The following is a 12,543-nucleotide window of genomic DNA, read 5'->3' as shown; positions in this document are numbered from 1 at the left end:
AAGGTGGGACAAAGAAGGAGGTAGAGAAGAGGGAGGAGGAGGTGGGAGAGGAGGGAAGGAATGCAATGTGCCAATCTGGGGACAGTGCGTGGCAGGGGACAAGTGAGGAGATGGGGTTGAAAGGAGAAACAAGGAGGTTATAGCAAAGATGGCTTAGAGGGCACCAGGACACCTGGTGAATTCTCAACACTCTGAACTAGCCTTTTGAAATTCCTCTCCCTCAGGGATGTCAAAGCCATTGTGGTGCACGGCTCAGAACTAAAAAATATGAACTCAGAGCAGCTTGATGAGATCCTCCAAAACCACACTGAGATCGTGTTTGCTCGGACCTCCCCCCAGCAGAAGCTCATCATTGTAGAGGGATGTCAGAGACTGGTAAGGGAGACCAAGGAGGCTTGGAGAATCTGGAGGGAACCACGTGGCACAGCCCAGCCCCAAACCAAGCATAGGAATGTGTGGGCTGGGCTAGTGGAGGCTCCAGAGAGCATCCCATCGTGAACCCCTGAGACAGGCATCCATTTGGGGGCTCCCTGTGAGTTTTGCTATCTCAGGAGGTGCAGGAGAAGGAAGGGCCAAGAGGCCTAAACCAAGCATGATTACATCAAGAAACAAGGGATGATGGAATCAAACTGACCTTTGGGATGGGTCCTGAATCTGACACAATAATTATTTCACTCCCTCTGTGCTCCACCCAGGGAGCCATTGTGGCGGTGACAGGGGACGGGGTGAATGACTCCCCCGCGCTGAAGAAGGCGGACATCGGCATTGCCATGGGCATCGCTGGTTGGCTCTGATGTGTCTAAGCAGGCAGCTGACATGATCCTGCTGGACGACAACTTTGCCTCCATCGTCACAGGAATGGAGGAGGGTGAGGAAGCAGGGTGCCCAGGTTGGTAGGTACCGACTTTCACCTGCTCGGACTCAGGTGAGAGTTGGTATACATTATTCTCATTCCCTTTGCCCATCCTCCAACCTCCTGTACAGACTGGGAGAAATCGCTGTAAGTCAAAATTTTGCAAATTAGGTTCAGCTGGTACTTAGCACGTCACCCTCTGGAGCCCTTATGAGATTGGAGGAAAGTCCAGATTTTCTAGGGAGAGTGGGGCTCTAATACAGCATAGCATTGTTTTTCTTCTCTCACGGGGATTCAAGTGGGTCTACAGTAAGTTTCAGGGTGTAGCTATACCGTGAGACTACTCTGTACTCCACAACCTCAGGAGGACTTTCTAGCAACCTGTTGTCTGAATGATGTTGACATATCAAGATAAGCTGGAGCCTGATCTATGAATTGACTGCATGAGCTAAATTAAGCCCCCTCTTTCCCAGAGGCAATACCCACTGGCGTACAGGAGAACCCCAGAATTCTGCTTCCCAGGCTCCCTGATTTCTGATTTCTTCCGGGAGCTATGTTATTAAAATCTATGACAATCCACATAATAGTAATAGTTAACATTTTATTTAGACCTTGTATGATCCTCAGTATTTTATATCCACTCAATTCAATAAACTTTCTGAGTATCGACTATGTACCAGGCACTATTCTTGATGCTGGGGATACTATAATTGGGAATCAAAACACATATCCCTGCCCTTGTGTAATTTAATTTCCAGTGGAGACAGACAGACAATAAAGTAAACTGAACAGTATAATAAAAGAAGACAAGTGCAATGGAAAAAAATAAGTAAAGCAGGGAGTGGAGGGAGGGACGACAATATTAGAAAAGGTTGTCAGGGAAGGACTCAAGCCATCTTGCAAGGCAGGAGGAATGAAGGTGAGGGGTGCCCAAGATCACAAGCTAGTTATGGCAGAAAATGGAATTGGAACCCAAGCCCAGGCTCTTTCCACTTCAGACTTTTATTTAAATTGAAGTACAGTTGATTTACAATGTTGTTTTGGTTTCTGGTGTACAACAAAGTGATCAAAACTGGGGCTGCCAAGGCCTAAGACCTTCGGACCCTTTCGTGGATTGTGACACTGCTTTGTAGTGGTCTCTCTGTCCAGGTGCTGATTTGTGGGAGGTGTGAACTCTCTGTGCTTCTCACAGAAGGTTGACCATCCTTCCCAGGCCGCCTGATCTTTGACAACCTGAAGAAATCCATCGCCTACACCCTGACCAGCAACATCCCCGAGATCACCCCCTTCCTGCTGTTCATCATCCTCGGTATCCCCCTGCCTCTGGGCACCATAACCATCCTGTGCATTGACCTGGGCACTGACATGGCGATGACTAAGCTGGGATCCAGCTCGTGGAACTCCTGTGACACAGACTGAGGAGCAGGAAAAATCTGTGTCCAGGGAGAGGGGCAGAGCTCGAGTTACTTCTGAGTTTCCTTCTGAACTGTGTGTTCCCTGTCACTTCCACCCTCCATCCTCCAGGTCCCTGCTATCTCCTTGGCTTATGAGTCGGCTGAAAGTGATACCATGAAGAGGGCTCCACGGAATCCAAAGACTGATAAGCTGGTGAATGGCCGTCTCACTGGCGTGGCCTACGGGCAGATTGGTGCGGCCAGAGGAATGAGGGGTGAAGGGAGTGGGGAGCGGCTGCAACGGTGTGGCCGCTGGACCAATCTTGGCTTGGAAGTCAGGGAGATGTTTTCTTAACAACAAACGGTGCTGGGCCCTGGGACACAAAAAAACATTGATCTCTGACCTGCCCTTGACTTAAGAGTCGAGTCAAAAAGGAGCAAAAGTACATAAAATGATGGCAAGTTGTTCTCCAAGTGCCAAATGAGTATAGATAGGACATACTGCAGGAGTACAAAGCAAGAGGACTCACCAATCTTGAGGACAGTTGGAGAGGCCTTATGGAGGAAACAGGACTTAAACTTGGTGCTGGAAGATAGGGCTTAGACTAGTAAATGGACGATCCGGTGTGGGGGACCAGAGGACACCTGATTGTTGAAGAGTGAATAAACCAGTTTGGTGGAGCGCTTATTCCTGATAAAGAAGTAGTGGAAAATGAGGCTGTGGACACAGGTAGCATTTATAGCGGGGCCAGTCTTGAAAGACATTTGAGAGCCATTAGAGGTCTTTGTTCTTGAGTTGCTAGATACGATAGGGGTACAGGGAAGAGATGGGGACAGAGGAGACAATTCTAATATCTAGAGACGGAAACACATAGAAAAAAAGCACAGATTTAGGAGCCATACCTATGTTTGAATCCCAATTTTGCGACCTGTATGACCCTAGACAATGACTGAGTCTTTTTCGTGCTTCAGTTTTCCCACTTATGAAATGTAAATGATAGTTCAGAATTGTTGTAAGAATCAATGTCCACCGGTACCTACACAGCGCACAGATCTGTGGTCAGTAGGCAAACATTAACGTCAGCCATAGCCGTGGTCCAGGCATGAGGGGGTGGAGGTTTTGACCAAGGGAGAGGCAAGGGGCAGATGGGAGAGATGCGAGGGGATGAGAGGACTTGATGAGTGTCCTGGTGTCAGAGAGAAGGGACAGGGCGGAGTCCAGCACTCACTCAGCGGGGAGAGGGAACATATCCCCTCTAAGGTCCTTTCCGGTTTTAAGCTTATATGATAAAAAGATGACTCTAGATTACAGCTTAGAAAGAAATGTCAGAGTTTGGAGACAAGTCCTACAGAGATGGTGGGATCAGATCATTAATGGCATGAATCTTCAGCAATACAGCTCAGACACACATCAACCCTGCTAGAAGCAAGCCCCATGCAGCACCCCTTCCATGATCTGCCTTCTGAGATCCTTCTCTGAATCAGGTTCCCCTGACCTGTGACTCTGTCACTCACAGGGGTGATCCAGGCTCTGGCAGGATTCTTCACCTACTTTGTGATCTTGGCTGAGAATGGTTTTAAACCTACTGATCTGCTGGGCATCCACATCAGCTGGGAAAATCGATACCTCAATGACCTGGAGGACAGCTATGGACAACAGTGGGTGAGTAAAAGGTAGGGTAGTAGATTGTGACCGGTAAGAGTGAAGAAGTAATGAGGAAGAGCGAGTGTAGCAAGTTTTTCCAGAGTAGGAGAATGGAGGCACCAGGCAGACAGAGATGATCCTCATCTCCAGTCCTACAGGAGCTTTCTAACATTTGTCCTCAATCTCCAATCACATCAGCAAATATTCTTCTCTTTGTTTACGATGACTTCATTTCCATTAATTCCTACTGTCTGTTGTCTGTCCTTATCTTCCTGGGTCTTTTTGGCTTCCTTGGACCTGGAAGTCTACTTTGTCAATCAACTTTTGGGGGCTGATTTCTGGTTTTCCAGGTTCTAATCATCATTGTCCCAGAAATGAGTGCTGGGTCCACTTCCTCCTGTTATGCTCCTTTTCCAAGAGTAGCCAAAGAGTATGATTTTAAATCTGAAAATGTATTTCCTTTGTATATCTCTTCCTTGTTCTTCTAAACTTTTTAAACTTAGAGGATGCGTCTCTGTATTAGTCATTCCTAACACCCAAGATGAATAAGGTCCAAACCGAAGCCCTCCAACCAACAATATTTGCTTAAGAATTTTAGTGAGTATGCCTGTTTGCATCTGTGAACACCCCCATCCCAATTTCTAAGACAGTGGGAGATGTGACACCAATTTTTGCTAGCATCATAGGACCACAGAGTTCACACAGTCTACAGAGGACATTATGGTCTACTGGAAAGATTTAGTGACTTGCTTAAAGTCCCACAATGAATCCCTATAACAGTTGGACTAGAAATCTGGACTGATTCCTGGCCGGCACTTTCCCACTTCACCATGATGTCTCCAAACCAAGCTAACTGCAGGTCTCTCAAAAGTATGTTAAAATCGGGGCTGTTGGAACATTGCCCCTCATACACAGTAGGCTTCCACTATCTGAGCCTCATGAGACCAACAGATGTCAATGTTCCCAGCTACCAACACTGCTCCAGGGTCCAAAGGTGTCCAGAGTCCTCATTGCTATGTACCTTGTCAACATCTCCTCAGTCCTCAGATCAAGCCCCTTGTTAGTTTTATATCTTGATACCATCTCCCTGCTACCAAGATGAAGCTTGACACATGTTTATTTACAATAAGTTAAAGATAATTAACTTGAATTAACGTCAAATTACATTAGTGACGTCTTGAGATATTGCAAAACGGGTTGAGAACAATTGCCCTGCGGAATAAATGCCATAAAGGCAAGGTCTCTGCCTCTTTCATTGCTGTAATCTTCAGATAATCGAGTATAGAGCTGCCCACCCAGGGAGTACCCTACATACTGCTAGATAGCTCCTTATCTTCTAAATACCTCTAGCAGTAATTCCATTGATCACCATTCTTTCATTCATTCATTCAGCAAGTATTTGTTGAGCATCTTCTATGCACCAGGTACTATTTTGTCCCTGGAATATAGTAGTGAACAAAAATGGCCAAGTTATTGCTCTCATGGAGCTTATATTCTAGTTAGGGGCACAGCGTGGGAGGGGAGAAAGATAATAGCCAAATATATAACATACTGGGTCCATGGATTTTAAGTCCAAGTCCAAGAAGTGTTGGAATTGGGATACTTGAGTAGGTGAGATGGAAAGATAAAGACAGTGATCAGAGAGAAAAGAGGTGCTTGAAATTAAAATCACAGAAAAATTGTGGCTATTGGAAAAGACAATGTCTGGAGTTTAACCATGGAAGTAAGCAGCCGGGTGGGGAGTAGAGGAGACAGTTGGAGGAGAAGATCAAGACTGTGAGACCACGGTACGGGAAGGATCATCAACATGTATATTTAAATCTCCAAATCCGAGGACACAGCAGTTAGAGTGATGGTGAGTCAGGAGCTAAAATTTTCAAGTGATGATGGGAGTGGCTCAGTTTTGGTGGCTGGCTGCAGGGGATAGTGGTGGTATGATCTGATGCACAGAAATGTGCTGACAGGTCTCATTCTAACTTCAGTGCTTGGCTCATCGATTTCCAGCCTTTGTTTTCTAATTGTTTAGGGCTCTATATTTCCCTCCAAGTACAACATTGACCACATCCCACGAGGTTCTATCTGTAGTATCTCATTATTGTTTAGTCCTACATATTTTCAAATTCTTTATTCGACCTACAAGTTATTTATAAACATGCTGTTTTATTTCTTTTTAAACGGGCTTTTTCTCCAGTCGAATTTAGATGCTCCTCTCCTGTGTTTCCACAGCCCCCTGTGATCTCCCTCTTGTAACCTACCTACTGTGCTGACATAGCATATTTATCTTCCCCACTGGACTCTAAGTTCCTTCTGTGTAAAATGTGAACGAAAGAATGAACAAATGGATGAGTGAATGCCTCCCCATCCGGTACCACTCTTCGGGTATCCCTTTCCCCTCTGCATGCAGATTCCCCTCTGGCCCCATCTTCCTGACCTTTTTCCTCTGACCCTGTTTTCCTCTTGAAGTCCACCTTCTTCTCTTACACCACCCTTCTTCTTAGTAAATATTGATTGAGCCATAGTACCTGCCACTCACTGAACGAAGCACGGGGAGAGGAGACACAGAGATAAGTAAGACAAGGTGCTTGCCCTTGAGGGGCTCTCAGACAGGGAAGGCAAACATATAAACAACTCACAATTACAACATGGAAAGTGCTAAGACAGAGATACACGTGAAGGGCTGCAGGAATCTAAATAGGGGACCTATCTCAGCCTTGGGGTCCGGGGAGGCAGGAGAAGGAAGAGGCCTTTGAGGCATATTTGAATCCCTCCTGACACTGACGGCTCCCCTCTGCCCGCCCTCCCCCAGACCTATGAACAGCGCAAGGTGGTGGAGTTCACGTGCCACACGGCCTTCTTCGTCAGCATCGTGGTCGTGCAGTGGGCTGACCTCATCATCCACAAGACCCGCAGAAACTCTGTCTTCCCGCAGGGCATGACGTGAGCACCGCCCACCGGCCCCAACACTCCCCCGAACTGCACCCCTAACTCTCCCTCCCGACCTCCAACACACCCTTAAACATTTCCTCTCAGAAACAAGATCCTAATATTTAGGGGTCCTGGAGGAGACGTTCCTGGCTGCTTTTCTGTCCTACACTCCAGGCATGGACGTGGCCCTGCGAATGTACCCACTCAAGTGAGTAAGGGGAGGGGTGCAAGGCGGGGCGTCTCTGGGCACAGGGAGAGCACATGGGAGGAGGCGTGTTTGAGCGGGGAAGTCAAGAGGGGAGCAGGCTCCACTCAGTGATGTAGAGAGAACTGCCGGTGCTCCCACAGCGCATCCTATCTGGGAAGGAATTAGGGACTGTACCAAGTGATCGCAACCCACTAGACATGCAAGCTTAGCAGATTTGCCCGTGCTTAACAGAGTGGTACCTCTTCTATGATAATGTGTGGTATAGCTGTCCCAGGCTACACACATTGCTTGGAGCTGGTGTAATCGTGAAACAGCCTCATCTATGCATGGCTAACTCTGCTGTACTTCTGCAAATCCGTTTTAATGTGCATATAGGTGGGTGGGCATACTGAAATTCTCCCTGTCCGGTACCTTGTTTGGTTCAAGTCCCAAGTTTTTGTTTCTTTGTTTTTTACATTAGTATATGCTTGTGAAACTTCTCCATTTAACATTTTTATAAAGAAAAAAGCAAAACTCCCATTTCATTCCCACTCCTCCCCCACCCTGCATTGGTAACCTCTATTAATAATTTAGTGTGTAGTCTTCCAACTGATTTTCTACGTGTTTACAACACTTTGCTCACCTTTCTGTCCCTTGGAGTGTTTTACACAATGCTTTGTATTCTGTAGCTGCTCAATTAATGTTTAATAAAAGACATTGGCACTGCCCTTAGATACTGACAATTCCAGGTTTGAATTTTGGCTGTACTGTGTATTATTCTATGAGCTTGGACAAGCTGGTAACCTCTCTGAGCCTCAGCTTCAACTGCAAAGTCTCGATAACACACACCCGGCAGATTGGTCTGATAATTACAGGTAGAAATGCAAATAATACATGAAGCCTGGCATTTGGGTCCCGGCGGGCACTTTGTTAATAGTAGCTCAGTTGTTGCTGCTATTAATGTCAACATATGAGAGTAAACATGGCTGAGCATTAACTGTGCTCCCAAACACTCTTGTACATACCTTGACCATAAAACTCATCACCTAATACTGTGATTATTTAGTTTGTGTGTTTATCTAACCTCTTTTCCCTGATTGCTTGAGCTTCTTGAGATCAAAGACCATCATGTCATCATTTTTATATCCCCAGGACCTAGCACATACACAGAGTAGACATGATAATTGTTGTTGAATGAATGCATGACTGTATGTCTGTAACTGTTTATATTGGTTGAGGGGTGTCTGTGTGTGCGTGTAATGAACCATGGCCTAGGCCTGCCCTGTCCAATATGGTAGCCACCATCCTTATGCAACTACTGAGCTCTTGAAATATGGCTAGTGAGACTGAGAAACTGAATTTATCATTTTAGTTAACTGAATGTTAAAAACTAAACCAATGTCAAATATTTTTCAATTAAATACAACTTTATTGTTTTGGTTAGACTACATTTTCCTTTAACCACTGAAAATTTAGTGTCTGACTTGAGATACACTGTCAGTGTAAAATGCTCACTGGATTTCGAGGACTCGGGATAAAAAGAAGAATGTAAAATAACTCATTAATTATGTTTATATTGATTACATGTTGAAGCAATAATATTTTGGATATTTGGGGTTAAATAAAACATTAAAATTAATTGCACTTGTTTCTTTTACTTATTTTCATGTAGCTACTAGAAAATATTAACTATCATATGTGGCTCACAGTATATTTCTTTTTTTTTTATATAAATGTATTTATTTTATTTATTTATTTTTGGCTGTGTTGGGTCTTCGTTGCTGGGCGCGGGCTTTCTCTAGTTGCGGCGAGCGAGGGCTACTCTCCGTTGCGGTGCATCGGCTTCTCATTGCGGTGGCTTCTCTTGTTGCGGAGCACAGGCTCTAGGCACGCGGGCTTCAGTAGTTGTGGCACGTGGGCTCAGTAGTTGTGGCGCACGGGCTTAGTTGCTCCGCGGCGCGTGGGACCCTCCCGGACCAGGGCTCGAACCCGTGTCCCCTGCATTGGCAGGTGGATTCTTAACCACTGCGCCACCAAGGAAGCCTCCTCACAGTATATTTCTATCGGACAATGCTGCTCTAAGCCATCTCTCTATCATCCAAGGGACAAATGTGGTCCTGATTCAACCCCTCCCCAGAGTCCATCTTCCTGGTCTATAGAAGAGATTCAGGAAGAAAAAGATTTCACCATCTTTGCAATATGGAAGAGTGTATACATTCCCTGGCAAGATCTACCCCACATCTAGTCTCAGACCCATCCTGCTTGGAGTTTGTGTGTGCAAGGTCTAGAGAACCCAGAAAGCAAAGGAAGTCTCCCTCAGCGACTCCACAAAAGCTGGTAGACAATCTCTGTGAACACTGCATGTACCTCTAATACGGCATTTATCCCTTTCTGTTCTCACTGGCTTTTTATGCTGCTGTCTTGGGCCCCTCCGCCCTCACTCCCCAGGCTCTGACCTCCTCAAAGGTAGGGATCAACCTCCCACACAACAAACGAAATACTCGATTCCCGGGCGCCGTTCTCTGCACCTGCCTTTCACTGGCCCCTCCGTCTCCGCCCCCGCTGACCAGCTTTTGCTCTCTTCAGGATAACCTGGTGGCTCTGTGCCACTCCCTACAGCGTCCTCCTCTTTGTCTATGATGAAGTCAGAAAACTCATCATCCCTCGTCACCCTGGCGGTGAGGATCCCCTGCACCCTGGCCTGAGAGTCTGCCAGCGTCCTGAGCAGCTGCCCCACTCCCCCCGGTTCCTCCAGGCCCACTGCCCTTCTCCCCAGCTCACTGCCCAGCCTGTGCTGTGCCTGGACCCTGCCCTCTAGTCCTTGACCCCAGCACGCGGCTCCTTCCAACCCTCAGGGCCCTGCCTTCCACCGGCAAGCCTCCCACCTTGTCCTGGCTCACCCTTCTCTTTGTCTCCCCTTGAGGCCTTCCCCAGTTCACTCTGGTCTCTTCTCTTCCACAGGCTGGCTGGAGAAGGAGACCTACTACTAAACTCAACAGAGGAAGACCTTCACATGACATCAGGGTGTCCTGAGCGCCAGGTGGGGGAGGGTTGCGGTAATGAGTTTGGGAAAACTGAGAGTGTACATCAGTTGGGGCAGGGAGATGCCAGGAGGAAGAAACTTGGATGAGAGAGACAGGTGATCTTAGGGCTGGGTTGAGGGCACCATGGATAGGCGATGAGGTGGGTTGAGGGGAGCCCAGCCTGCACCTGACGGGAGTCCAGCAGGGGGCTCAGTAGCCAGTCAAGAGAGTAAATGTTGGGCTTCCCTGGTGGCGCAGTGGTTGAGAGTCCGCCTGCCGATGCAGGGGACACGGGTTCGTGCCCCGGTCCGGGAAGATCCCACATGCCGCAGAGCGGCTGGGCCCGTGAGCCATGGCCGCTGAGCTTGCATGTCCAGAGCCTGTGCTCCGCAACGGGAGAGGCCACAGCAGTGAGAGGCCCGCGTAACGCAAAAAAAAAAAAAAAAAAAAAAAAGAGTAAATGTTTGCAAAAGCCCTTAGCTCCTGGATGTGTCACATCTGATTTTTGGAGATTGGGGATTACTGTGATGCTCTCTCCCTAGATCTTCATGGGAGCCAGGCAGGGAGCCAGGCAGGAAGTCTTTCAGGGACCATAGTCGAGGCTGGGAAGGGATCAGAATCAAGCATCCTTGCCCCTTGAGGGCTACCCCCTCAAAGTCACTCTCCAACCCGACAGAGAGCAAGGACAGGACAAGTCCTGGGATCAGAGAAACAGAGGAGGTGAGAGAGGAGCAGGGGAGCCACACGTTACAGAGGGGCCACAGTGCCCACTCAGTTCCTCAGATCAACTCACAGACTCATAGACTTTTCGTGCTAGACCTTATTTTATCATGAAGAACCTGAGCTCCAGAGAGGTTAAATGACTTGGAAGGGGCCACGTGGTGAGTGGTGAATGTGGGGCCGCTGCCCTGCCTCTGAGGAAGGGATTGGTGTTCCCGTAGCCCCAGTCATTAGGGCATCTCGACCCCATCCCAGCCCTCAGCTGTTTTCTCTGGCGTAACCTTGAAATAGAGGCTGGAACAACGCTGAATGGATCGCTGTAGCCTTTACTCTAGGCAAAGCACCCGCCCCCTCATGCCCCAGCTCCACACAGGTGATGGATGTTCCGCAAAGCCTGGTCTCCAAGCCTGGGCCCAACACTTGCTGCGTCTCAGGCACGTGAGGAGTCCCCGCGAGCCTTTCTCTCCTGCCCGCCCTTGGCGGCAGCTCTTCCTTCCTCTTCACCCACTCGCTGGCTTTTGCTCTGTGAGCTGGTCCACTTTACCCTGTGGATCGGCTCACTCTCAGGCTTCTTTTAGAGGAGAGGGTTGGCTGTGCCGAACAGCATACAGAGAGACAGAAATGCTGAGAAAAGCTGGTGGGAATCGTAGACTGTCACCAAAAACAAAGCACATGTGTTAAGTGACCGCACATTCTGTCTGGCGGTAGACAAAGGCCTTACTCACACCATCCATTAATCCATACAACAAATACATTCTTACCACCCCGCCCGGTTTTATAGATGAGGACACCAAGGTCTGTCTGATCGCAGAACTTGTGCCCTCAACCACTTTCCAGGCTAGTCTTATGATGAAGGCTGGGCCAAAAATACACCAATGCAAAAGAAAAATAGGATAGTGATAGAGGAAGGGCCGTGGACGAGTCTGGAGGATGAGAGGCCATGGACTAGCAAAGGGAAGGCTGTCGTAAGGTACACCAGCCCCTCTCCCCCTACATCGGGCCCTCCTCAGAGGTCTCTCTCCCACCTGCTCCCCTCCCTCCTCCAACACAAGGTCTCCTAGGGACAGGGCTGTATCAGTCTGGGGTCCTTCCCCGATGTTGACAGGGCTGAGCCAGAGCCCAGAAGACGGAGGGGCCAGGGTGTGTGTGAGTGAGGTGGGGTGGGGGAGCATGGAGGGGCCAGCTCCTCAAGTTTCAGTAGCAGGAGCTTTGGGTGTCTGGTGGGTTAAAAATACAGAGGCCCCAAATTAGGGTCATTTGATATCGGTGGCTGAGCCTCAAGGCAGGGGCCTAGAGGGAAGGATTTGAATAGAAAGTATAGAGCAAAGTATGGGAGAGGAGGACAGGGAGGAGGGGAGGGGTGCAGCTGCTGGAAGGGATCCGGGTGGCTCTGGAGAGCCAGGGCCGAGGAGAGGGAGGAGGATGGGATGAAACAGCCTGGTAGCTGCAGAAGCAGAGAGGGAATGGGGCAGGCCTGGGTCACCATTTCGTCCCATCTCACACCCTGGGGGTACGAGTGGTCAGATTCAGGATGGAACGAGTCTAAGGTCCCAATGTCTCTGTCCCGGTGTTCCCCCCCCCCTCCTCCAGAGCGCAGCAGAAGGAGAAGTTGGGGCTGGACGTCATCTAGGTCACATACGTCCGGGCGGGTCCACCTGTCTCTCCTGCTGTCTTTGCTCTGGTCATGGGGCTGTGGGCACGTTGGTCGCTCTCTTGAGATGGGTTCTGAGGTCTCTCCAGCTCCAGCATGCCCTGCCTAGCTACCTCTGGCCTCTCCTGTGCCAATGACAGCTGTC

The 12,543-nt window shown here is 48.6% G+C and overlaps 1 protein-coding gene across 1 annotated transcript in view; it reads left to right on the top strand.

The window, feature by feature from the left end:
* The window catches only part of LOC114898642 (sodium/potassium-transporting ATPase subunit alpha-4-like), a 29,120-nt gene extending 19,103 nt beyond the window's left edge, over window positions 1-10,017 (top strand). The window contains 11 exon segments of the mRNA XM_029228525.1: window positions 225-375; window positions 696-782; window positions 784-868; window positions 2,067-2,221; window positions 2,378-2,501; window positions 3,765-3,910; window positions 6,699-6,829; window positions 6,923-6,941; window positions 6,943-7,025; window positions 9,591-9,682; window positions 9,966-10,017. Coding sequence (XP_029084358.1) covers window positions 225-375; window positions 696-782; window positions 784-868; window positions 2,067-2,221; window positions 2,378-2,501; window positions 3,765-3,910; window positions 6,699-6,829; window positions 6,923-6,941; window positions 6,943-7,025; window positions 9,591-9,682; window positions 9,966-9,994 — 1,102 coding nt within the window. The 3' untranslated portion in view covers window positions 9,995-10,017.
* The last annotated feature ends 2,526 nt before the right edge of the window (window positions 10,018-12,543 follow it).

The sequence above is a fragment of the Monodon monoceros genome, unplaced genomic scaffold (genome assembly GCF_005190385.1).
Source record: "Monodon monoceros isolate NGI ecotype Baffin Bay Population unplaced genomic scaffold, NGI_Narwhal_1 Super_Scaffold_18, whole genome shotgun sequence".
In the NCBI taxonomy this organism is placed as follows: Eukaryota; Metazoa; Chordata; class Mammalia; order Artiodactyla; family Monodontidae; genus Monodon; species Monodon monoceros.
This window is presented reverse-complemented; position numbering and strand designations above follow the sequence as displayed.